The sequence below is a fragment of the Podarcis filfolensis genome, assembly GCF_964270895.1.
Source record: "Podarcis filfolensis genome assembly, chromosome: 1".
NCBI classification, from domain to species: domain Eukaryota; kingdom Metazoa; phylum Chordata; class Lepidosauria; order Squamata; family Lacertidae; genus Podarcis; species Podarcis filfolensis.
Window position 1 is genome coordinate 124059128 of NC_139604.1, and position 26223 is coordinate 124085350.

Consider the following 26223-nt stretch of genomic DNA (forward strand, 5'->3'; position numbering starts at 1 on the left):
GTTGATTCAGAAGCCGCAGCAGAGGCGGGAGGCAAAGACTGCAATTATGGGGCGGCCTTCTTGCAAAATCCAGCAGAGCACTTTCTGCCCCTGACGCCAGACGGATCACAGGCAAGCATGCAGCCTTAGCTTCTGCAATCTGTGAGAGCTGGCTTCTTAAGCAGAAAGTATTTATAGAACACAGAGAGCTGTGTAATGCTTAAGTTCCTGAAGAGCTGCCATCCCTTAAACACCCAGCTGTGCCATTATCAAGAAGACAACGTACCGCACCAGAATGAGCCGACTGCCAGATTTATTCAGCAACTACAACGGCAAGATTGTGTAACGCAACCTTCCCACAAGGCATTCCCGTTAACAGCTGTGCAACCTGAACTTTTCCTACGCGTTTTTTGACGCATATGATTTTTTAAAAGGAGAATGCTAATGATATAATACTTAACCTTATCTCAGTGATAATACTTATCATTATCTTAGTAAGCCTTGCAGCAACCTTTCATATTGGTAAAAAAAGTTGCCTTACACTGAGTCAGCCTAGACTGATGCTTACGCTACAATAAATCTGCTAGTTCTTAAGATGCCAAATGAATAGTTTGGACAGTAATAGTTTGGAGAACAGGCCCTTTTGCTCAAGCACACAAAACCCTTCCTTCCTCCCTTTGCAACATGAGCAACCAGGCTTCTAATTAACCATGGTTCCCCAGTTCAGTGGAATGGCAAAACCATGGTTGCTGTCATATCCACAGTGGGTTGAGTCAAAACCAAAACCTATTGTCCTCCCAGACCTACAATTCCCAGAGTGGTTATCAATCACGGAATCCTAGAATTGTAGACTTGGAAGGGACCTCGAGGGTCATCAAGTCCAACCCCCTGCAATGAAGGAATCTCAGCTAAAGCATCCATGACAGACGGCCATCCAACCTCTGCTTAAAAGCCTCCAAGGAAGCAGAGTCCACAACTTCCCGAGGGAGGTTCCTCTCTCCCGGAAACACTGGGAATTGTGGCTCTGTGAGAGGAACAGGGGTCTCCTAACAGCTCTCAGCACCCTTAACAAACTACAGCTCCCATAATTCTTTGGGGGGGAGCCACGACTGTTAGAAGTGGGGTGATACTGCTGTAAATGTATTGTTATAGATTTGGGGGGCAGGGCTAAAGCCAAGAAATTAATAAATGGTAGGATTTTGATGATTTGGGATGTGAAGGGTGAAATACAAACTACAGAGGAATTCCTGGGCTCGAATATGCAAAATGACCTGGCCAAGCTAAGGCCATTAAGAAGCAATACAGGGCCATTGAGAGCCATTGGCAATGCAAGAGAACTGTCCTGCCCCGCTGCCATTAGCTGTGAACAGAGACTGGAGGTTTGTAAGGTGGCCAGGGCAACTGGGTGTGAGGTGACAGAAAAAGAGCATTTTGAGCAAGGGTTGCTGGGAAGAAGCAAGAAGGACAAGGGTGTGTGTGTCCATCTTGGGCAGGCTGTCTGGAGGCGGTTTGCACTGCTGTGGGAGATAAATCCTTCTTGAAATGACCGCACTGTAAGATCTGGACTCCCTCCATGCAGACTGAAGGTGTAAATAGGTGAGTAAACCATGTTTCTTAAAGCTACAGCAGTCTCTGCGGTGTTTCAATTCTCCAAAGGACCACAGAGCCTGGGACCCCATGGGCTTTTGCCACAGCTTGGCAAAGGGAGGGGGAGGCACCCAACTTTTAGAACAGCATAGTGCAGATGAGCCCAGCTCATGGGTCGGCGAACTAAGGCCCAGGGGCCGGATCCGGCCCAGTTGCCTTCTGGAGTCGGCCCGCGGATGGTCCTGGAATTGCCGCGTGGATCTAATCGTTCGGGCTGCGCCTGGAGCTGAGAGGAATGGGGCAGGGCTTTGTTGGTGCCAGCAGCAGCAGCGTGAGCATTCAAGCGGTCCTTTAAAGCAGCCCCTCTCTGGAGCCCTTTCACACGCCGCTCATCATCCCTCTGCCGCTGCCAGCCCCTGCCACTTGCAAGACACAGGTAAGCAACCACTGGGGCTCGTCCGGTGCTGTGGAGAAGGGAGGGGAGAGTCGGGGGGGTGGCTGTGTCCATTTAAAATGCATCTCTGGGTTATTTGTATTTTTTTCCTGTTTTTTGTGCAATATGTGCAGTGATCAAGATTTAATATATATTTTTAACTGCCGCTATATCTGAATTGTCTCTGTTATACCCAATTGCAATTCAATGTATTCCTGTTGTGTTTTTTGATTTTCCTGATATTGTAAGTGAGCCGGAACTGGTCTGTAGCCGTAATAATATAATAAAATATGTGCAGTGTGCATAGGAATTCGTTCATTTTTTATTTTTATTTTTTTCAAAATATAGTCTGCCCCCCCACAAGGTCTGAGGGACAGTGGACTGGGCCCCCTGCTGAAAAAGTTTGCTGACCCCTGGGCCCAGCTCTTTCTACCTTGCATAACACTACACAACCAATCTTTCCCCCCCCCCCCCATTCATTCCTACCTTCTCTTCTCACCTGACCCACAGCGTGCCACCAATGGTTTAGGTTCCAACGGCTCAACATGCCACCGCAACCCGTCTCTCACCTGGCGATTTCGGCAATCTCCGCCGTCTGCGCGATGAAGTTGTAGGGGTCGTGATCGTCGTAGTCTTCGTCTTCCGTCTCCCTGCTGTTGCTGTGCTTCTGCTTATTCAGCCCGGAGCCCCGGGTCCTGGGCGTCTGGGTGGCTGTTGAAGTATGGGAGCGTTTGTGTTTAGGGGAGCTGTGGTTTGAGCCATACTCCTCCTCAGAAGTGGAAGTGTAATCTGAGCCCTGCGGCCGCCGCCTTGAAGCTTATAAGAAATGAATTGGTTTCGGGCGGTGGTGGTGGGGAAGAAGAATAGGAAGGAGAGAAGGCAAAGAAAAAGACTTTTGAGACGGGCTTCAAAAGGTTAAGAAACAAACAAAAAACCGTGAATGCAAAAACAGCCCAAGGAGCAGGAGGAGCAGGAAGGTGAACTAGGAAACTCCTGTGCATCCCACCAAATGCAGAGAACTTTGGAGGAATAAAAAGATGGAATTGTTTGCATTTTTACTGTGGGCGAATACAGATGCCACCTTTTTTTAAAAAACAACAACAACAACCATATAACGTTATCGCACTTCCGCACCTGATCTTTAATTGACTGGCATTCTAACTGACGTTGGAATTTTATAGATTTAACAGGTTTTCATTTCTTTCACCCTTTGCAAACCGATTAAGGGAGTACTGCAGTTAAGCGGCATATAAGTTGCTTAAACAGATAAATAATAAAATATGTGGCTCCCTTGACAGGAGCTCATTTGTAGCATAGGGGCAACCTGAGGGTCTAACCTGGGTCTCTTAGGCTTCCCCCACAAACCTGTCAGACTTGGTCCCGTTGGCCAGATCCTGCTCCCCTCTTCTGCCTTAAGAGCATTAGCGGGGAGACGAGTGAGAATATGAAAGCACATGCCCATTTGGATCCCGTCAAGGAACCTATATGAGGACAGCTGGCTCCACCTTCAGATTTCTGCCTGACTAGCGGACATTTGGAGGGGTGAAGCCGAGCGGGCAGATGATACTGAGGGCGGTGTCTAGGGTGAAGCCCCATCGCTCTCTTATTCAGACATTAAAGTTTTGTTTCTCTGGCACATGAATAAGGCAAGGAAGATAAAGGCAGCCACACAACAACCAGGGAGAGAGAGCTTACCCCGTGGTCGCAGCAACAGTGGAGGGCCATTTCCACCAGCCAGTCAAATAGTAAGGAGAATTTTTTTACCACAGATCAGGTGCAGACGTGTGATAATTTTTTTGGCAAAATGGCCATTTGTACCCGCCCTCCGCTTCCACAAATTAACCAGTCGCAACAGAGAAGGTTCCTGCAATTCTATGGTGGCAAAATGTATACGCTCATGCTACAAATTTCCTGTGTGGAAGGCACCTCGCGTGAATCCCTGTACGGAAGCGCCTTCCACTGGAGGAATTTTCCAGCGTGGGGTGTGGTCCTGAATCGCCACATGCACAGGAGGCCCCAGGAGGAACCGTCAGGCAGGTTAGACTTCCAGGTGTCCCCCCTCAGCAAACCACCAGTTCAGGTGACTTCATTTCCACACAGGTTAAGGACTTCCAAGATGGAGAGCAGAAACAGCTGGCTTGTTTACACACTCAGGAAACCCCTGGTCTGTTTACAGAGATCCAGTGTTGTCGTCCTTAATCCAGTGGTTCTCAAATTTAGTGATGGGCACAAATGGTATAAAGGGTGGGGAGTAGAGGGGTTGAGGTGCTTGCATCAGGTACATCCAAACACACTTTCCTCCCAATAAACAGATGAAGATGAATACGAGTGAGTACATTTGGTCCATCTATCTCACTGTCGTCTTCACTGACTGGCAGGGGCACTTTCCAGGGTTTCTGGCAGGGAGTTTCTCCCAGCTCTAACTGAAGAGGCCAGGAATTGAATCTGGGACCTTCTGCATGCAATCCAGATGTTCTACACCACTGGACTATTTCCCTTCTCGGCAGTTTCCCCACCCTGATTTAGGCCAGGGTCCCTAAAGCTGGAGCGCCATCATACTACTCATGGCCTGCTTACTGAAGGAGCATCTCCACCCCCATCGTTCAGCCCAGACCCTGAGGTCCAGCTCCGAGGGCCTTCTGGCGGTTCCCTCACTGCGAGAAGCCAAGTTACAGGGAACCAGGCAGAGGGCCTTCTCAGTAGTGGCACCTGCTACCCTGTGGAACGCCCTCCCACCAGATGTCAAAGAGAAGAACTACCACCAGACTTTTAGAAGACATCTGAAGGCAGCCCTCTTTAGGGAAGCTTTTAATGTTTAACTGACTGCTGTATTTTAATACTTTGTTGGAAGCCACCCAGAGTGGCTGGGGAAACCCAGCCAGATGGGCAGGGTATAAATAATAAATTATTATTATTATTACTTACATTCCAAAAAAGCCTTCCTGAACCTGGTACCCTTCAGATGTTTTGGACAACAACTCCCATCAGCCCCGAAGGCATCATAAAATCATAGAATGGTAGAGTTGGAAATGACCACAAGGATCATCTGGTCCAACCTCCTGCAATGCAGGAATCTCAACTAAAGCATCCATGACAGGCAGCCGTCCAACCTCTGCTTAGAAACCTCCAAGGAAGTAGAGTCCACAACCTCCCAAGGGTGGTTGGATGGCCATGTGTCATGGATGCTTTAGCCGAGATTCCTGCATTACAGAGGTTGGACTCGATAACCCTTGGGGTCCCTTCCAACTCTACCACTCTATAATTCTATGAGTCTGTTCCATAAAAGATCTCCTGATTGAAATTTGCACAATGCTGGCTGGGGTAGCCCAAAATATGTGGAAGGCACCACGTTGGAGAAGGTTCTTTCCAAATATCATAAGCTGCCTTCCAGCAAGCCAGATCACTGGCCCATCTATTATTGTCAACTCTGACTGGAAACTGCTCTCCCAGGGCTTCAGGAGACAGGGGTCTTTCCTAGCCTTCTTGCTGCAGATAGAACCTGGGACATTCTGCATGCCAAGCAGGTGCTCTACCACTGAGCTAGGGGCCTTCCCCCTGAACTTCCGCTGCATCTCTTGACACCCAACGAAACAGCCATGCTAAGTTACTATATGCGGTTATTTGCCTCGAGATAGAACAGTGGCAAATTCAGAGGCCTGGTGGTTCCAGAGGGATCTTCCCTTACTTTTGACTTGCTTCATGCACACCATTTAACAACTCCATGAGTATTAATTGCCTCGGGATTACTGACTGTGTAAACAAGCTCAGCCAAGTGAAAGAGGAAACTTCAACCAGAAGGGCAGCCCCATTTGGAGATTGCTCACATCATGTTCATGGTCATAATTATTTCCATGAGATCCCTGGGTTTGCCCTGCAGCATTTACATGCCACATTTGGCTGCAGTTTACAGGCAACACCCTTTTACACCCAAAACAGATGTTCCTGGTCAAGGGGAGAGAAACCACTCATTTTGTTTCCCTGGAAATTCTTTTCCCAGGCGACGGAAAAGAGCATGGGGCTCTTCAAAGTTATTGTGCTTTATCAGAGTGCACCAATTCTAATAAGTGATTATCAGGTGCTTTTGCAGCAACAGTGCGGTGTTTACATTTCTCCACGTTGACTTTTTTTCTCTTATCCATTTGCTCATGAGAAAAAAGACACATAACTGGGAAGCTGGAACATTGTGGTCTGTTTTGCACAGCACAGCACACCAAACCTTGGCTTAGTGCTCTTGCACAGGCTCTGGTAGAGGAGATTGCGACCGCTTTGCTCACCCCTGGTCATTCGGCTGCTGCGCAGAGCCCACAAGAACATATGAAACTGCCTTAAACTGAATCAGACCATTTGAGTCAATCTAGCTCATTATTGTCTACACCGACTGAGTCTCCAAGAACTGAGGCAGGGTTCTCTCCTGGCAATGCCGGGATTGAACCAAGGATCTCCTGTGTACAAAGCAGATGTTCTACCCCTGAGAGAGCCTGGGGAGAGCTAATCCACAAGGCTGGCTTTGGAAGGCATGCTAAGGCAAAGCGTGGCATAGCTCAGCACAACAGTGGGACAAGCAGCGAGGAGCAAAGCAGCCACAAGCTCCTCTCCCAGACTCTGAGTGTGAGTGTAAACAGTGGGTCACCTCCAGCCCATGAGCCAAATTGGGCCCTTCAGCCCTCCCCATTTGGCCCCAAAGGCTGTTTCAGCCGAAGCACGACCAACATGCTCCACCTCTGATATTTTGTATGACATCAGGCATGGGAAAGGTAAGGACGAGGCTTGGCCAAAAGGGGCTTTGCAAGCGCAGCATGGATCACTTTGCAAGCCCCATGCTCAGTGCTCCCCATGTGACAAGCACAGGGCTTGCAAAGCGCTTCTGCACAGCCCCAAAACAAGCTAATTGTCGGCACTTGGGATGTGCTGCCCAAAGGGTTTTGCAGGCACTGCCTTTCCGCCAGGGCCTGCCCTTATGTGTCCCACACCTGGCACCATATATGACACGAGAACCAAGCCTAACACCTGCACAAGGTCCATAACCCCTGTGGAATTAGTAGGTTAGTCGTGTTAGTCGTATACTGATGCGTAGTAACTCCCAAGGTTAATTTGGCACTAAAACCCGGTTAGCCGTTGGGGCAAAGGAAATGGAAGACAAAACCAATTCATTTGGAACAAGATTAGGCACGGTTAGGATGGGCCGTCGTCTCTCGGCAAAGCGACTCGGCGGTGTCGCCAGGCGGTGAGTCGCAGGGTTCCTCGAGGGAAGTCATGGCGATTAAACCACTTCAGCTCTGCAGTACCAACAATGCACACTGCGATCCCTGCTTTATTATGCACACAGCACCATTAAATCACAATGTCATCTGCAAAGTTTAAATCATTGGAGTGGTGAACGGCTTAAGCATTATCCAGCAGCAAGCAGCAGCTACTCATAAATTAAAAGGAACTGCATCACCCAGGGCTCAGCCGCTAGGAGTGCATCAGGTCAAAGGAACTTCCCGCCATCTCAGTTTGTGCTTGTGCTGAATGAAAAGTAATAGGCATTAACTCCTGGGAGGAGCAGGAGGTCAGTTTGCAGGATGCTGTTGGGAGTCCCATTCCTATCAGCCTCAGTCAGCATGGCCAATGGCCAGGGTTGTTTGAAGCTGTGTCCCGAGAACACCTGGAGGGCCAGACATTCCCCAGCTGTGCTCTACGTCAGATGGACTATTTCCCCCATGTTCAATGGGGAATTAATGCAGGGTGACTCCTGCAGCTTGCAAACGTCTGACAAGACATATGATTACTAGGGTTATAAACCATTTTTACAACTTCGTGTTCCTGTAGATTAGTTAGATGAACTTTCCCCTAAAAACAAAGGAATGAACTGTCATTTCCAAATCTTTTGAAAAGAAAGGTCACCCCGAAATCAAGAAATCGTTTTTCAGTGTTTCTAAGCAAAAGTTCATCCCTTTATGATACAGGAAATTGGGGGGGGGAGTCAAAAAGTTAAAATCCTAATGATTACATGTATTGTGTCCCACCCACCCAAAACTGACATACAAAACATTTTCCTCTGAAGATCTGACTTTCCGTAGAGCAAAAAAAAAAAAAAACCTACTGAAGATAGCCTTGCGGAAAGAAAGTTCTGCAAAAATTGCTGGTCCCCAAGTATTTTACTAGCCTAAGCAATGCTTGTGACTGATTAGCACATTGCTGGCTGAAAAGTTTCAAACTCTAACCTTCCTGCAATTCCGCAAGTTCCCCTGTCTGGTTGCCAGGAGAAGATCTGTACTCACCACAGGCGACGAGGCAAGCCTGACGTAAGAACAAGCAGCTAGTGAGTATTCAGAGGTCACAGAACCATTCAAAGCAAGGGCACTGAGAGTATATAATAATTACCTTATTGGAACAAGCCAAGAGTCCACCCAGTTCAGCGTTTTCTGTCTATACCACCAGATGATTCAGGAAGCTATCAAGCAGGGTAATGCTACAGAATTACCAGATGTTGGGCTATCAGAGCTTCTGAATTGCAATGGCAGCCAACGTTCACCACAGATACAAACCAAGGGAGAAGGCAACTCTCTTTGGGTTATAAAATCCCAGCGATTAATAAAAAGTACGGGGCTCTGTATCCATTGCAAAGGGCTGCAGATTTATTTCCAAATTGTTTTCTTCTGGCTTGGAATTTTTTTAAAATCCTAACAATACATGTGGAAACATAGGAAGTTGCCTTATAGCATAGTCCAGGGTTTCCCAAACCTGGGTCTCCAGCTGTTTTTGGACTACCAGTTCCCACAATCCCTGGGAGTTGTGGTCCAGAATCAGCTGGAAACCCAAGTTTGGGAACCCCTGCACAGTCAGACTCTTGTGTGCATGTAGTTTAGTGGTGTCTACACTGACTGGCAGCAGCCCCCCGCCGTTTCAGATAGGTGACTTTTCCCCAGCCCTACCTGGAGATGCCGGGGATCAAACCTGGGGACCTTCTGCACGCAAAACAGATGCTCTACCTCCAAGCAATGGCAGAATTAAGCACTCCACACACACACACAGTTACTCACTAGAAGAAGAGGAGTATTTGACACTGCTGGAGCGTGTCCTGCTGAAAGGCTGCTTCGAAGCAGCGACTGCCGCCGCCGTTTTCCTAGCGGCGTTCCTGGCTTCCGACACGGGGGGCTTCCGGGTAGAATAATAGGACTCGGCGCTGCGCCCAGAGAACGTCGGCCTGGCTGGTGCGCTCTCCGAGTCGCTCGGCACGGTGAAAGACCCCGCCCGTTTCCTTGGCATGGCCAGGATGTCAAGCCTTGACAGCTTCTTGGCCTCTGCCGGCTGCTTGGAAGGTGCCGCTGTGCCTTCGTGGTGAGGCGTCGCTTTCTCGGTATCGGCGCTCTCGTTGTCTGAGGTGTCCCCCAGCCGGGCCCGGCGAAGTTTGGAGGCTCTGGTGGGCCTCGGGGTAGACAAACTATTGGACCTGGTGAGAACCTGCTGAATCTTTTGCACCGTGGGCGTCACTTTGCTGTGCTCCTCTTTGGTGGACTGCGAGAAGGGCTTCTTCCTGGAGATAGGCCTCGAGGTGGATTGCTCATGGTCAGATGAGGCGATTTCATTCGCCGGCAGATATGGGAGGCTGCTACTTCGTTCATCATCTGTATAGTCCAGGGAGCCCCCCGTCCCTGGGCTACGCTTAACTTGGAAGCGTCTCGCGTTTTCGCCTTTGCTCCCTGTCTCAAGCGGAAGAGTTTTCCGCTTCTCTGAAAGCCTCTCCCTTGCGCTGGGTTGAAGACTCTGATCTTGGGCAGAAGGCGTGGGAGAAGTCTTCTCTTTTTGCGAGGTTGTCACGGGTTTGCCCTTTGGCGAGTGGCTGGGTAAGTTTTTGCCACTCACCAAGCTGACGGTGCTAGCCGTGTCCACGTCAGATTCTCCGGACAAGGAGTCTTCCAACTGCCCCGGGGAATTCTCCAGAGTGTCAAGCTGGTTGGTTTGGCAGAGTATTTTGGCTTCCAGGGCTGCCAGGGCAGTTTCGGTATCTTTAAGGAGGAGGTGGGTGTCTGGGTTATAGTCCATGCGATTTGCTCGGGTGACATCGAGATCTTTGAGCAGAGGGTGGCTTGAGATATGCGGCAGCCGGTTTTGAGGAACGTTGCTGCTCGATTTCTCTTTGGTAAAGCTTTCCTGCCGGACGAAGGACGACACTTCTTTCGCAGCCGCGACTTCTTGCTCCGGAAGCGGAAGCCCCTGGTGCAACGAAATCACCATTTTCCCGTTGGAGCTGACATAGGTATTGCTGACACCTTTGGCCGCCGGCTTCCCACACTTGAAAAGAGCCTCTTCTTTTTCCGCCTGAGTAGGAGAAATGCTGGAAGGAAGTTTCGAAGGAACCCCGACTTCCTCTTCCTCGTCGCCAATATAGAAAGATGTCGACAGCGGGTCGCTGGAAGCTCTCAGACCTGAAAGTTTCGGCACCGTGTGCTGGTGGTTTTTGGCTTTCACGTTTTCTGCCTTTCCCTGGTTCTGCTCCAATGTTTTGGTGCTGTTGTGGCTCTTCCTGCGTTTTTCCAAGCCAAATCCGTCGTCAGATTTGCTGGCGTCACTAAGGCTATCGGGATCCAAATCTTCCCGAACCACCAGTCGGCTGGCAGGATCCACAAACATTTCTGCTACGTGGCTGTTAGCAACGTTCCTTGGTGAAACGTCGGAATATGCCTCTGGACAAATCAAAATGGTTGGCGTTGGGCTTTCTGGCTTGTCACCAGGAGGGAGCTGAGGAAGAAGACGCCTCGTCCGTAACGCCAAGGAGCTCTCAGACTCTGCCACTCTGGGACCGCAGTCCTTTTCTAAGGGGAATGAAAATGCATTTACTGAGACTATGCAGAACTAGATAAATTAACAGGAAGGGTTCGAAACCTGCGGGATCAGAGATTCTTAGAAGACTAGAGTAAATATACGAACTATTTGAAAAGTAATGAACAGATTACGCTAGTAGGACTGCAAGAAGTTTTGTAAGGAGGATTATCTGAAATATTGCAAGAAAGACTATGAGGAGAATTATTAGTTAATAATAATTAAGAGTAATAGAGAAATTAAGAAATGCAGAATAAGTGATAAAGAACGAAAAATCATCAGAGGCGTTGACGGAAGTCTAAAACATTGTATAAGATAAGAAGTTATGTTATGATTGTTGGAAATGATATGTTAAAAAACCCCCAATAAAAATATATTAAAAAAAGAAAATACATTTACCGAAGACAACAAAAAAAGTTTAGTAATGATGATGATGATGATATACTACCTTTCATCAAAAGATCTCAGGGCAGTTTACAACATAAAATTGCAACATAAAAAACACAAAATACAGTCATACCTTGGAAGCCGAACGCCTTGGCTCCCAAACAAACTTGCTCCCGAACGATCGAAACCCAGAAGTGAGTGTTCTGGTTTTCAAACAATTTTCAGAAGCCGAACATCCGGTGCAGCTTCTGATTTGCTGCAGAACGCTCCTGCAGCCAATTGAAAGCCGCACTTTGGTTTTCAAACGGTTCTGGGAGTCAAACGGACTCCCGGAACGCATTCTGTTCAAAAACCAAGGTACCACTGTACACAATAAAAATAAGAACAAAAAGAAACCAATAACCCCCTCGCCCACAACCCATTTAAAAGGGCACTGGATGTCAATCAACCAAAGGTCTGGTTGAAGAAGAATGTTTTCGCCTGGCGCCTAAAGGTGTATAATGAAGGCAACAGCTGAACCTCCCTGGGGAGAGCATTCCACAAACAGGGGGCCACTGCAGAAAAGGCCCGTTCTCGTGTTGCCCCCTCCAGACCTCTCAGAATAGAACATTGGGCCTAAGCAGCAGAAAGAGGAAAGAGAACCAGGGGCGCTTGTCACCTGTCCCTTTTTAGGTAAAGTCCTTTGGCAATGTGAAAATGATGCCAGGTGCTGTACTTACCTATGCCAGCCTGAGAGAGGGGGCCCTGCAGGTGAGCGTCCCCAACTCCAGGAGCAGATCCTGAGTCTGTATAGCTATCTGCAAGGCTTGCCCATCTCGATACCCATTTCTGACCACCTTGAGATGCCAGTGGTAACTGCAAGTAGAGAGAGGAGGGGAAATCCCACACCGTTCATACAAACTCTCGCCATAATGCACAGTATTTGGCCATTTTGTTTTTGGCTACATTTGCTACGGCTCAATTCCCAGCAGGAAATGCTATGCTATGGCAATATATAATCCTTGAAGAGAACTGATACCTGGATCCACGAGCCTTCTGCAACCAGAGGAGCGCTATTTGTCTGTTTGGTTTATCTTGAAAAACTCAAAATCACCCTTCATTAAAAAAAGATCCCAGGGCAGTGTACAATTGGATACAACCCATCATTGCCTGAGGATGTCTACAGAAAACAAGCAAACGTTATGGGGCAAGACTCAAGTAATTATTTGTGCTAGCATGAGCTGGCAGAAGTTCTGCTATCACAATGGGGCTTTCCTCCTCCCCGATCTCCCCCTCCAAACTGGCTTGGGGTGGGTGGGAGAATGTGCAGAACAGCGCACAGAGGGAGGGGAGGGGAGATTTGGCACACAGAAATTTTTGAGCCGATGGAATGATGCTAATGTGCAATGTTGAATTCAACCCTACGTGCCTACTCAGATGTAAGCAAAATTTGGATCCAACCGGATTATATTCACTTATTTATTTCATTTATTGGAAAAGATCTATACACTGATTAACTCAACAAAAGGCTCTTAGTGGTTTAGGTAGAGCAGGGTTTCCCAAACTTAGATCTGCATCTGTTTTGGGTTTTTTGGGGACTACAATTCCCATCATCCCTGACCATTGTGGTCCTGCTAGCTAGGGAAGATGGGAGTTGTGGTCTAAAAACAGCTGGGGAACAAAGTTTGGGAAACCTGGATACAGAGCAATATAAAATATTTGTTGAAAATGCTGATAAAATCAAATTGACATGAAATCATATCAAAATATAAGCAAAATCAATAGCTTTAGAACATAGATACAGATCTATAATCAAATTGCATGCCTGGGCAGGCTTGCCGAACAAAGAAGTTTTTAGCAGGTGCCAAAAGCTAGCTAATTAACTGTTGTTTGGTAATTTTAAATGATTAAGGTTTCAACATGCAGGCAGGGCTTGTGTGTGCCCTCTGTTCCACCTAGGCTCAGGAAAGCGCTAAACTCTGCTACCCGTATAAATGATGCAAATATATCTGCTTATTTCACATAATTTAGTCTATTCCTGCAAAGCATGGAGAAGAGTAACAAGCTATGAAGGGCACTGAAGTCTTGTTCCCTGATCTCTTCTGCAAAGCCTGCACCGTCGCCAAACTGCCTTGGGCGATTTAGCAAGATTTACAGTTCCATTAGGTTGCAAGCCTGCAGGCAGAGCTTCCGCATTATTCACCGCGCAATACTTGGGAACAAATAGTGATTGTTACTAGCAAAGTCTCGCTCACTTACTTTCACCTCTAATAAAACTGCTAGTCTTTTTTCGTGCAACTTGTTTTTAAAGGTTTGCTTCTATAGGTATTTTTAACAAGTTTTTTCTAAATCGCTTACAGGTCTTTCGTTTGAGGTCAATGAGGTCTACAATTTTGTTCAGTAAATAACAAAACAAAACCTTCGCAGTCCACGAGGGCCAGAAATAGGCATGCGAGTTGCCCTCAAGTGCAAGGAAAGTCAAAGTGAGAGCTGGGCCCTTCACACATTTACTGTACCTGCATCTCCGCGTGATGCTCACTGGCAACTTTGGAAGCGATGACCTGCATCATGGTAACCTTGGGACTTGAGCCATTTTCGCCCATCAAGTGAGCCAGCTCCTCCTTCTCACCTTTTATGACGGGCCTGAAAGCAGGGGAAATTCTGGAAAATACCGGAGACTCCAAAACGCCAAACACCTGATAAACCCAAGAGATGGGGGAGAGGCAGCTGAGAACAAAACAGTGAATATCCTATCCACGAGGTCAACAAGCATTAGATTTGTGATGCATGATCCATGCGACGGTCACCTCCAGGCTTGACTACTGTAATTACGCGGGACTGCCCTTGAAGCTGTCCCAGAAACTTCAGCGGGTGCAGAATGCTGCAGCGAGGCTCCTCACGGGGTCTCTGCCATGGGAGCATATTCACCCAGTGCTTTTCAAGCTGCACTGGCTCCCGGTGGAGTACAGGGTCAGATTTAAGGTGCTGCTTTTGACCTTTAAAGCCCTTCACGGCCTAGGACCCTCGTACCTATGGGACCGCCTCTCCCGGTATGCCCCACGGAGAGCCTCAAGGTCCATAAATAACAACACCCTTGTGGTCCCAGACCCTAAGGAAGTTAGATTAGCTTCAACCAGAGCCAGGGCCTTTTCAACTCTGGCTCCGGCCTGGTGGAACGCTCTGCCTCATGAGACCAGGGCCCTGCAGGATTTCTTTCCGCAGGGCCTGTAAGACAGAGTTGTTCCACCTAGCCTTTGGCTTGGAGCCAATTTGATTCCCTCCCCCTCTTTCTTTTTTCTTTTCCTTTCTCCTCCTGCGATGAGGCTACATTTTAATATTTTAATGTTTCAATATTTTAATGTTGTATTTTAATTTTGTTTTTAAGTTGTATTCATTCAACTTATTTTTATTATTGCTTGTTAGCCGCCCTGAGCCCTTGGCTGGGGAGGGCTGGGTATAAATAAAAATTATGATGATAATGATGATGATGATGATGATGATGATTACATTTGCCCTGGGCCTTGCTCTGTTTACACCAATTGCTGCAACTATCAAGGGGGCCAAACAACACAAAGTTCAATTTTCCGAAGAACGGCAGGCTCACCTGATCGATCATTTTCCGAGCCTCTTCGACTTCTTTATCTTGCGACTCCGTCTCAATGGTATACGTGCCCGTTTCACTCAAGCTGTCGTCTTCCTCTTGCTTCCTCGCTTTGACCAACTTAGGATCGGCAGCCACTGGCTCAGGGACTATTTCGGGTGCTGGTGGTGGTGGCGGCGGCACTACAACCCGCGGGGTGAGCGGCGCCGGTGTCGGGGCTGGCTTCTCAACACTAGCCTTCGCAGCTTGAGAGCTCTCCCTTAAACACTCGGCAGCAAAATCCTGAGCGATCTTCGACTTTCTCCCCACGCTGCCATGGTTCTTTCCAGAGGTCCTCGACGACGACGAGGAGCTGATCCGCTCCTCCGTCTTCTCCCGCTTAAAGGATCCGGCTCTGGGGGCTGTGAAAGAGTTGCTTGGCCCCTTGGTTCCCGCCGCAGGCAGATGGGATGAGAGCACAGAGCTCCCCGGTTTCTCCGCGGGGACGGTAATCTTGCGCTTCTCAAGCTTGGTCTTCAAGGCGGGGTCCACGTCGTTCTGGTTGGACTGGCCGCTGTGCGTGAAGGACTGCGACCTCTTCTTCCGAGGCGTGTCATCGTCAAAGAACTCGATGACGAAGGCCTGCTGGTTGTGGAGCATCTCCTGGGGGTCGCGGCGGATCTGGCGCTGGAGCCGGGCTTGCTCAGCCAGATGTTCTTTACTAGGAGTCTCATCCTCTTTGGGGGCTACTGGGTCTTCAGAGTCACTCTGAGTTCCATCTTCATGCCTGTTCCCTGCAAAGTGGATATGCAATTAGAGTTGTCCTGGGACAGAGAGTACTTACTGCTGTGCCACTGCCCCAAACATCAACAGAGGAGCCCATCTAATCCTGCAAGCAGGACTTGGGTGGCCAAAGCACTTTCTCTCCATTTGCGATTCCCAGCAACTGGGATTTGCAGGAATACTGCCTGCAGCAGGAGACGCAGAACATAGTCATTGCAGCTATTATCCAATGACAGCTTTATCTTCCATGAATTTGTCCCCTCCTCTTTTTAAGCCATCCAAGTCGGTGGCCATACCTACATCTTGAGAATGTGAATTCCATGGTTTAACCATGCACACAGTTTATTTCCCTTGGGAAACAACTTGTTTTTTTGTGAGCTTACTCAGTGAACTGTCCCCCAGAAGGGCTTCTAATCTTTTCGGGGTGGAGGGATACAAGGAAAGCAACCCTTCCCCTTCCTTGCCAGTGTCCCCACTTCCAAGCAGACTTATGCTTACAAAGGACAGGCAAACTCCTGGCAGAGAGGACTCACTGAGACCACAAATGGTCTTGCAGACTTCTGTTTAAAGGTAGACAACATCTGCTGCTGGGGTTCATGGCTTTCTGTGCCTCCTGGTTCATGTTTGTGAGGAGTCACAGGACCATAGCTGTCAACTTACAGATTTGAGAATAAGGGACTAGCAGCCTCGAAAATAAGGGATCAGCAGCCAAAACAAGGGATTTTCCAAGCACAGGTATGTTCAACTTCTGAGCCAAAGGCTCAGAAGCCAAACGAAGCCTCAAGCGGTGGTTCCCACAGTGCAGCAACCCGGCAAAGGGGACGCAGGAAGGAAAACCACCGTCACCTCTCTGCTGGGAAGCACTGAGCAAAGGCGATTCCCCAGGCAATGCAGCCGATTTGATCGGCACAAGGCATGCAAGCTCCATCCCCCAGTCGTTCTTAGACTCCTTATTGGGTGAGCAAAGCAGCCAAGCAACACAGTTAGAGCCTCCCTCCTCCCTGGCCGGCAGGGAGGGAGGGAGAGGAGCGGCTTCCTTTGAAACCCAGGAAATTTAAGGGACATCATCAATAAGGGACAGCAGCGGGACATGGCGCTGGGATAAGGGAGTTTCCCGTCAAATAAGGGACGGTTGACAGCTATGCACAGGACACTACAAATCCTATGAACCCTGGCGGGATGATGCTCCCGAGCATGCTCACTAGCATAAGCAGACCTGCAAGATTTCTTGCGCACCCAAAAGCAAGACCATCCAGATCCAAGAAACTCCTCCCTCGCTTTGGGAAGAGTATCCTTGGAAGGATGGGAGAAATGGAACAGAAAGACGGCCGGTAGCAGGACAAACCCCATGACGAACAAGGGCCTAATGCAGAGAATGAAACTCAAGTTCACAATGCAGCGGGGATTTCCAAACTGTGCAAGTTCACATTCCAAACGTCTGTAATTTCAAATGCTCCCCATCCCTTCAAAGAAGAATAAGGAAGGCATCTATAGCCAACGAACGCCCTGGGCCACAGCTAGCAACTCTAGCAAAACTGGCATTTACCTTTCAGAGTCCTGACGTGAACTGGGAGGTCGCTTTTCGTACTGTACACGTCCTCTCCCGGGGACGGCCTCCTCATGAGACTCGGGTCGTTCTGCACCAGCCAGTCGGCCACTTTGCTCTCTGCTGAGATCATTTCCGCGTGTCCGGCTTCTTTGCCGAGGTTCCTTCTCTGCCTGAGCGAAAATTTGGTGACGTGATCTTTTATCTTTATTTTACCCGGGGTGCAGTCGTCAAACTCTATGGTGAAAGAGGCGTGGCTCTGCACAACGGGCAACGCCACCGCGTCAACGTCTTTGGTGGGGATTTCGTGGACCTGGGCCTCTGGAGTTTTCACCGGCTGCTGGAATTCTTTCGTTGGGATTTCAAAGTAACTAGGCTCCCTTCGGAAGGCGTAGACAGAGTCGCCTTGAGGATCGCTGTAGCCGGTGATGTTCCCATTGATTTCCTCTCCGTGTTGACCTATGTCTTTTGTTCTCTCTGTGGGGTAAAGGGGGAAGTATTATTTATTCTTTTAATTTGACATCAAAGCTTTTTATTTTTATTTATTTAATACTTGCCTTCCACTTTTCCAACAACAAACGCAGAGCAGAAAGCAGCTCACAACAATCACAACACAAAAAAACATTTAAAAACCCAACAGCAAACATCACAATATCAAAATCAAAGTCTACGTAGAAGTTTTGAAAGTTTCTATGAGTTTGAATCTGTTTCAGTCTATTCTATTGCAGTTTTAACTTTCTGTAGGTTTTAAAATATGGTTGCAAATCTTTTAGTGATCATTTTATTGCTTTATCTTTTTTGTAAACTGCCTCGAAGTCCCCCCTACAATCAAACGGTATATAAATTGTTTGAAATAAATAAAATGAACCAAACACAGTAGCATACAGTTAAAGCACACAACACCAGCAAATTACTCAAAATGAATTAATGCAATTCAATAAAGTCACAGTTATGTAAAGTTTCTATTCACACTATTCACCCTTAACTGTTGAAAAGAGAAGCAGCAGGTATATTTACCTGGATACGGCTCTTCTTGCCTTCTGTCATCTGCTGACTCCAACTTGTTGTTTTCATCATCTTCCCCCCACCATGATGGCTGGCCGTAAAGGGGTGTGCGGTAAGTAGTTGTCGTCTCTGGAGGTAGACAACACACACACACACACAAAAGGCAGCATTAGTTTGCTGGCAGCTATTGCTATCAAGTTCAAGATGGTGGCAAAGGGACACCTACTCCAAAAGACACCTTTTAGAAAACTAAGGGCAACAATATTTAATGAAAATATTTAATGAAAAGTGTTCCATAAACCAACTGCTCACCGCTTAGGCTTCTGAAGTAGTCAGACTGGCTTTTAAATGGTGCTACCAAATGCAAACCTTGCTTCCAAATCTTGGTTATTTGGAATACCTGGCAAGCTAAATCATGGTTCACTTGAAGACACGTATGTAACTTGATTTTTATTTTTAATTTTTTTAAAAAAATCATTGCAAGGCATATACTGAAAACACAGCATAGCACACAGTCAGAAGTCCAAAACGTGGACTATTATTTAACCAAAAAAGTCTTGATTGCCTGCAGAAAAAGACCAACCAAAAAAGTCTCGATTGCCTGCAGAAGTTCTTTATTATTATTCATTAAAACAGTACCGGTGAGTTTTAAATGAGTCTCTGCGTCTCTGTACTTCAGCTAGTGGTATTTTGTTTGGTCAATTTCTCTGTCAGGGCCAACTGCCAAACTTTGTTAAGTCAGTTCAATAAGGACGCCCTTTCCAAGTCTTTCTAAAACCAGGCTGTTGACAAGTCCTGATGCTAACAATGTATTACCAATACAGTGGTACCTCGGGTTACATACGCCTCAGGTTACATACTGTCAGAGCTGCCCGAGGTCCCAGCTCACAAAGGACCAACGCCGCTTCGTCGTTAAGTACGAAAGTCTTTATTGAAGTTCAGTTTCACTTCCAGAGCCGCAGCGTGCAGCTCTACATCTCAAACTCTAGATCGCTGATGCTCCGTCTGAATCTCCTCCCCCAGACACCAGTTTAAGACTCTAGCCTTGCTCCACCTCTTCCTCTGTTCTTTCCGCCTCTGGTTCCGCCTGTCCGTCGGGGTCTCGCCCTTTCTAGACTCTTCTGACGCTGAATCCCCTGAGCCTTCCCCCTCCCTCCGGCGGGCTTTAGGAGCTGGTTCCCCATCCGGGTCTCCTGCTGTCCCCCGCGCCTGTACATTTGAACTTGGCACGCGCGCCCAGCCAGCAACTTTCCTCCTGACCGTTTCACTGCTGCTGTCGCTGCTTCCCCCTTCGGGGAGGCTAGCTGCAACTGACCTCCCCTCCGTTCCCCCACTCTCCAATGGAGGCGTGGTCAGCCCTGACTCATCTTCTCTCCCCGCTGGAGGAGACGCTGGTCCTGACACCTGTGACTCTTCCCCCCCACTACGCTCTGGTGGGGAAACTGGTCCTGATCCCCCGCTGCTGCTTTGCGGTTCCCCGCTGGCTCCTTGTTTCTGGTGCGTCCCCCCTGGGACCCCCCTTGCCCTGACCATCGGCGCCCCCTTCTGGGAATCTTCTGATTCGCTGGAGAAGCTCATGGAATCTCTCGGGTCACTGTCATACTCCCCTACGCTGCCCTCGGATTCTTCCCCTTCGCTCTCCATTTCCTCTCTCCCCTGTGCTCCTGCTCCCGAGCCCCTGACACATACGCTTCAAGTTACAGACCCCGCTAACCCAGAAATATTACCTCGGGTTAAGAACTTTGCTTCAGGATGAGAACAGAAATAGTGCTTTGGCGGCGCGGCAGCAGCAGGAGGCCCCATTAGCTAAAGTGGTGCTTCAGGTTAAGTACAGTTTCAGGTTAAGAATAGACCTCCGGAATGCATTAAGTACTTAACCCGAGGTACCACTGTAAGAGATTTAAACGAGACAGATATATACAGTGGTACCTCGGGAACTTAATTCATTCCAGAGGTCCGTTCTTAACCTGAAACTGATCTTAACCTGAGGTACCACTTTAGCTAATGGGACCTCCCACTGCCACCACGCTGCCGGCACACGATTTCCCTTCTCATCCTGAGGTAATGTTCTCAACCCAAGGTACTATTTTTGGGTGGAGTCTGTAACCTGAAGCGTCTATAACCCAAGGTACCACTGTAGTTTTAAACCTGCAGAAGGCTTACAAGTATTCTTTTACCCATCCACAGACTTCTTACAGCACAGACAGAGCAATCCTAAGTGGGGTCAGGAGAGGAATGGCGTGGTAGATCTAGCATCACATCCAAAACCCTGCCAGTTCACACCAGCCAGGGAGATAGTGGCTTAAACTCAGTACCATGCATGCAAATGGGCACTTAAATAAACAGCTTCAGCTACTTGAGAGCCATTTCCCATGCAGGAATAAGCAAGGGGAACAGGAAATACAGGTTCTTTGGGCTTCCAGTCATCATAACACACCCCACTAAAAATAAACACAAGCACTTATTGTCATATTGGGAGAGCCGTGCAGAATCACCTCCACATCCCAACAAGCAAAAAGGTACTCTTGCAACTGCTTTCTTTGTGCAGCAAATTCAGGCTGCACAAAGACATTCGCTCTGGGTGACTGGCCTCCCTAGTAACCAACCAATACCTGAACTTTATCTTCAGAAGACCCGAGGTTGGTTTGTGGGGACCAGCATAAGTGGTTTAAAAGGGGGCTGAAATCTCCAGCACAGGGGTTCTGCTTCAGCCTGACATGCTCACTGCCAGATTTACGTATAAGCTAAACAAGCTATAGCTTAGGGCCCCACTCTCTTGGGGGCCCCCCCAAAAAAATTAAAGGGGGAAAAAACTGCATGTACATTTCCAAAATATAAGGTAAAAATAAATAAAATAAAACCTACATACAGTTAGAGCTTAATAATTACTTCACTATTAATATACGTCTTAATTGTATTTCACTATTAATACACTTCTTAATTGTATTTCAGTTCAACAATTACTTTGATAAAATACCTATTTTGTTATGTGCAAATGTGTTTAGATACCTATTAGGTCCATAAATTACCATACAGCATATAAAGGTAAAGGTAAAGGTACCCCTGCCAGTACGGGCCAGTCGTGTCCGACTCTAGGGTTGTGCGCCCATCTCGCTTAAGAGGCCGGGGGCCAGCGCTGTCCGCAGACACTTCCGGGTCACGTGGCCAGCGTGACGAAGCTGCTCTGGTGAGCCAGCACCAGCACAGCACACGGAAACGCCGTTTACCTTCCCGCTAGAAAGCGGTACCTATTTATCTACTTGCACTTAGGGGTGCTTTCGAACTGCTAGGTGGGCAGGAGCATATATTCAACACTAAAAACAGTGACAATTTGTTGTTGACAAAAGGCAGCTGGACATATAAAGGGCCCCATTACCTTCAGTAGCTTAGGGTCCCAGAAAACATAAATCCAGCCCTGGACATGCTATGTACCCTTTTAAAATTATAATTCACACCCCAAGAGTCGAGGATAAAGCAAGCTAGAACTAAAGCAAGCTAGAACTTGAAACGCATAATTACTGCTCTCTTTCTGGATGCCTCCCCTGAAATCTCTTTCCATGATGTGTACCGACTTGCCCATCCTTCTTCCATCATTATTAATAAAAGCAACGCTTTTTGTAGCACTTTTATCTCACAGAAGACTGCTGTACTCTACTGTTTTGCCATAAATCAGGGATGGGGAAGCTCTGGCCCTCCAGATGTGATCAAGGACTATGAGACTTGCAGTCCGACATCTGCTGGGCACCAGGTTTCCCCCATCCTGGTCTTAAACCACTGCTTTGAGGTAGGTCATTATTATACCTGTCAGGGAACTGACATCGGAGCGCAGAGCAGAGGTAGGTCTCTCCGATGATGCAGGAGAAGGGACCAGCAGGGAGAGGGAGAATTCTTCCATTGGGGAAGGAAATAAGCGTGACACCAGGAAAGAAGGGGAGGAAGGAGGGTCTTCGGAGAGAGGGCTCCAAGACCCTTCCACAGGGTCCAGCGGGGAGAGCCCAGGACCTCCGCTGGCCACGCCCACTCTGCGCAGGAGACTTCCGCGCAGAGAGGCGAGGAGGAGACTTGGCGTCAAACAGCTTTTATGTTGGAAGAAGTTTAGGGAACGCCCACTGACGGATTCTGCCAGTGACTGAGACAGTCGCCTTGTAAGGGCTGTCAAATCAGGGAAAGGTTTAGCTACCCCAACAGCTGGGAGCAGTTTGGAATTTACCCACAAGCAACCCCAATTCTCATTACAATACCCATTTCACAGATAGGGAGAGGGCCATTATGCTCATATTCCGCTGGTGGGCTTCCCAGAAGCAGGAGGTTGGCCACCATGAGAACACCATGCTGGACTAGATAAATCTTTTGGTCCAATACAGCAGGGCTCATCTTATGGAGACCGGGGGGCGGGGGCGGGAAGGGTCAGGTTAGAAATTACTCTACACTGGGGACAGGCAATATGGTGCCTCCAGATAAGGGTAGGCAACCTAAGGCACCGGGGGCCGGATGCGGCCCAATCGCCTTCTCAATCCTGCCGGCGGACAGTCCGGGAATCAGCATGTTTTTACATGAGTAGAATGTGTCCTTTTATTTAAAATGAATCTCTGGGTTATTTGTGGGGCCTGCCTGGTGTTTTGACGTGAGTAGATTATGTGCTTTTATTTAAAATGCATCTCTCGGTTATTTGTGGGGCATAGGAATTTGTTCATTTTTTTTTTCAAAATATAGTCCGGCCCCCCACGTGGTCTGAAGGACGGTGGACCGGCCCACGGCGGAAAAAGGTTGCTGACCCCTGCTCCAGATGTTTGTGAGGAGGAGGAGGAGGAGGAGGAGGAGTTTGGATTTGATATCCTGCTTTATCACTACCCTAAGGAGTCTCAAAGTGGCTAACAATCTCCTTTCCCTTCCTCCCCCACAACAAACACTCTGTGAGGTGAGTGAGGCTGAGAGACTTCAGAGATGTGTGACTAGCCCAAGGTCACCCAGCAGCTGCATGTGGAGGAGCGGGGAATCGAACCCGGTTCACCAGAGTACGAGTCCACTGCTCTTAACCACTACACCACACTGGCTCTCACTTGTGGACTCCCAACTCCCATCATCCCTGACCACTGACCATGTTAGCTGGAGCTGTTTTTATACTGTGATCCTTGGGTGAACGGTGTTATAGAAATTTTAACAACAACAATTTGTGCTTTTATATTGTAAACTACCCTGTGATCCTCAAATGAAGGGTGGAGTACAAACTGAATGACTGAATGGGCCCATGGGCTAGAGGTTCTCCACTGCTGTGATAAGACCATCACGTCCAGATTCTAAAACCACCGAATTGTACCACTGCAATAGGGTTTCCGGGAAGTTTCCTATCCCAAGCACTGATCTCACCTGGACCCGCTGAGGCTGAAGCCATGACCTGGAGCCAAAGGTTACAGCCTAAACCCCCTAACCCACAGCACAGAAGAAGCCTACATAAAGAGTCAACCGGCAGTGCCTGAAGCTTCAGTGAAAAGTAACTAAACAGTTCTGTCGTCCTAATTGTATTAGAGCCAGTGTCTCTGAGCCTGGCTCATTAAGCACCCATCCGCCGCCCCAACCCTCTGCCACAACTTTTTATGCCAGCCTGTCCAGATGGCTCCAATTCATTCAGGCACTTTTCTTGGCTCATCAATCCAGCCAGACAGCCCAGGGAGGGTGAAGTGGGGAACAGCATCCCTTTAAATGACAGGATCGCGGTCACTAGTCTAGATAAATATTGAACTGTTGGGTGGCGGCAGCGATACTACAAACACCACCGACATTTGGGGGCAGGGAGAGAGCGAGAGTGGGATTAACAAGATAAAAATGGGCAAGGAAGAAAGATGAAAATGAAGACCAACAGAGCACCGCCAATCAAAATTATCAAGTTCCAGTGGACTGTATTTAACCCAGCAAAGCATTATGGGAGTTCCAGAACAAGGTGTCATCCATCATGTATATACTAATAACGAACTTAATTCTCCAGGAGCCAATTATTAGGTAGCCAAAGAAGGGACAAGAGAATGATGGGGGAGAATCTCAACATTTGCAGAAATACAACAAGAAAATTTGGGTGGTAGAATCAAGGCTTGAGATGGGAGAATCCACAAGACAGTGTGTGTGTTCAGTGGAAAACTGGTGGTGGAGAGAGAGATGGAATATGCTGGGGGGGAAGGCAGGACTAGCTCGCACCCTGCAAAATTTGGCTGCAGGTCCCATTTGCCATCACTCACAGCTCAAGACACTCAAGGACTTCCTCTCCCCATAAGAACCAACCCGGACCCTGCGATCCTCTTCCATGGCCCTTCTTTGCATGTTTCTCCCACGAGAGGTCAGGAGGGCAGCAATATGAGAACGGGCCTTTTCTGCGGTGGCTCCTTGTTTGTGGAAAGCTCTCCCCCGGGAGGCTTGCCTGGCACCTTCACTACATATCTTTAGGAGCCAGGCAACAACGTTGCTCTACAACCAGGCCTTTGGCTGAACAAACACGAATGAGCACTGCTGCCTCACCTGAGCCACGGACGGTTTCTTCCTGGCACTGCCAGCACTGACTGGCAGCATCTCTTGAACCCACCTCCCTCGAGTCACAAGGGGGCGGGGGGAAGAGTCCTTCCCAATCCTGGTACTCCTGAATTTCCGGGATGCCCTGTTCGGTTCTTTGGATTGAACTCTTTTGTTCAAGCTCACAGGAGAAGGAATTTGAGGGCCAATGGGAGTACTGGGGAAAACAGTGCTAACAAATCCATGGTACGAGCTGATTGCAGGCGAGTGACAGCAGGGTTAATGCACAAAGGCAGCAAACTGTGGTTTTTGGGACCTGAGTGGGTGACGGCAACCAGAGGGCGCATCACACACTTGAAAGGGCACGACGTGTTGGATACGCTTTAGATCTATGGCGTGCAAGTTCTGCAGAGTTTGGAATTCCCCAGCAGATGTGGCAGAAAGTGGTAAAGAAAGAGAGAGGTGGGGAGGGGGAGCCATTAGCCATAACTGGGTCGGGAGGCCAGAAGCCAAGTTAGATCAACCCAGCAGTGCGTTAGGAGAAGCAGCACGGCACCCAACCCCCTCTCTGTCCCACTAAAAAGTCAATAAAAATAAAATGAGTGATTGCAAAGAGGGCACTGCACCAGCTCTCTCCAGACAATGAACTTGAGTGCTGATCTAAAAATACCGTCTGGGCAGATCAGAGGAAGGAGAGCCAGGCATTGAAATAAGGGCAGTTGTCCCAAGAGACGGCTTTTAATTGATGGTTTCTGCAGCTTTGATCATGGCAGCGGCTCACTCTATTTTCTTTGGAACCAAAATATTTCTGCACATTTTTCCCCCACAAAAGTAGCACACAAACACACACACATACGAGTGCCTGGGCTGCCAATGGAAGTTTTTAAGTGACCCCTCTCCACACACAAACACACACACACCCAAAGAAAGGAAAAGCATCCTTCAGAGAGACAAAGAAAAAGTGGCGGATTGTAACAAAGGCATCTCTCTCAAAATGAAAATCCATACCACTGCAGTCTAGCCTTTTCCCCATTCATTATTAACAGCTTCCATCTCCAGCAGACACAGATAACGAAGGGACCGGCAGTGAGGGAAAAAAATAGCAGAAAAGCAGGGTGGGGAATCTGATTCAATCTTTGATGGTTTAAATCACAGGTCTTCAACGAAGGGGTCGGGAGCTAAAGGTGGATCATGGGGTCACAACACCAAGCGGATGCTGTCATGTTGGACTCCAGTGAAGGCCAACTGGACCAAAAGAGCATTACCCATGGTGTCCTGGCCAGGGCATGTTCTTCTGATGAGACACTCATTCAGTTTCCATGTGTACTGAAACATGGACCACTTATAAACACCATCTCCAACTCCTCGAAAGATTCCATCAACTGTGTCTCCAAAATTTTTTGCACATCACTTGGGAAGACAGGCAAACTAATGTCAGTGTACTGGAAGAAGCAAAGATCACCAGTGTCGAAGCAATGATTCTTCAACATCAACTTTGTTGGACTGGTCATGTTGTTCGGATGCCTGATGATCATTCCAAAGCAGCTACTCTATTCCGAACTTAAATATGGAAAGCGTAATGCCGGTGGTCAACAAAAGAGGTTTAAAGACTCTCTCAAGGCAAATCTTTTAAAATGTAGT

At 48.1% G+C, this 26223-nt stretch overlaps 1 protein-coding gene across 9 annotated transcripts in view; it reads right to left on the bottom strand.

Moving 5' to 3' along the window:
* The window catches only part of CEP170B (centrosomal protein 170B), an 85509-nt gene that overhangs the window by 19525 nt on the left and 39761 nt on the right, over positions 1-26223 (bottom strand). For 6 of the 9 annotated variants that reach the window (XM_083609880.1, XM_083609883.1, XM_083609884.1 and 3 more), the window contains exons 7-13: positions 18097-18213; positions 17080-17556; positions 14775-15544; positions 13687-13866; positions 11911-12046; positions 9025-10797; positions 2569-2815 (exon numbers count right to left, since the gene is read on the bottom strand). In XM_083609880.1, the coding sequence (XP_083466006.1) occupies positions 2569-2815; positions 9025-10797; positions 11911-12046; positions 13687-13866; positions 14775-15544; positions 17080-17556; positions 18097-18213 (3700 nt within the window). The remainder of the gene's footprint in view (positions 1-2568; positions 2816-9024; positions 10798-11910; positions 12047-13686; positions 13867-14774; positions 15545-17079; positions 17557-18096; positions 18214-26223) is intronic. The other 3 variants (XM_083609886.1, XM_083609887.1, XM_083609888.1) reach the window with 1 other exon arrangement.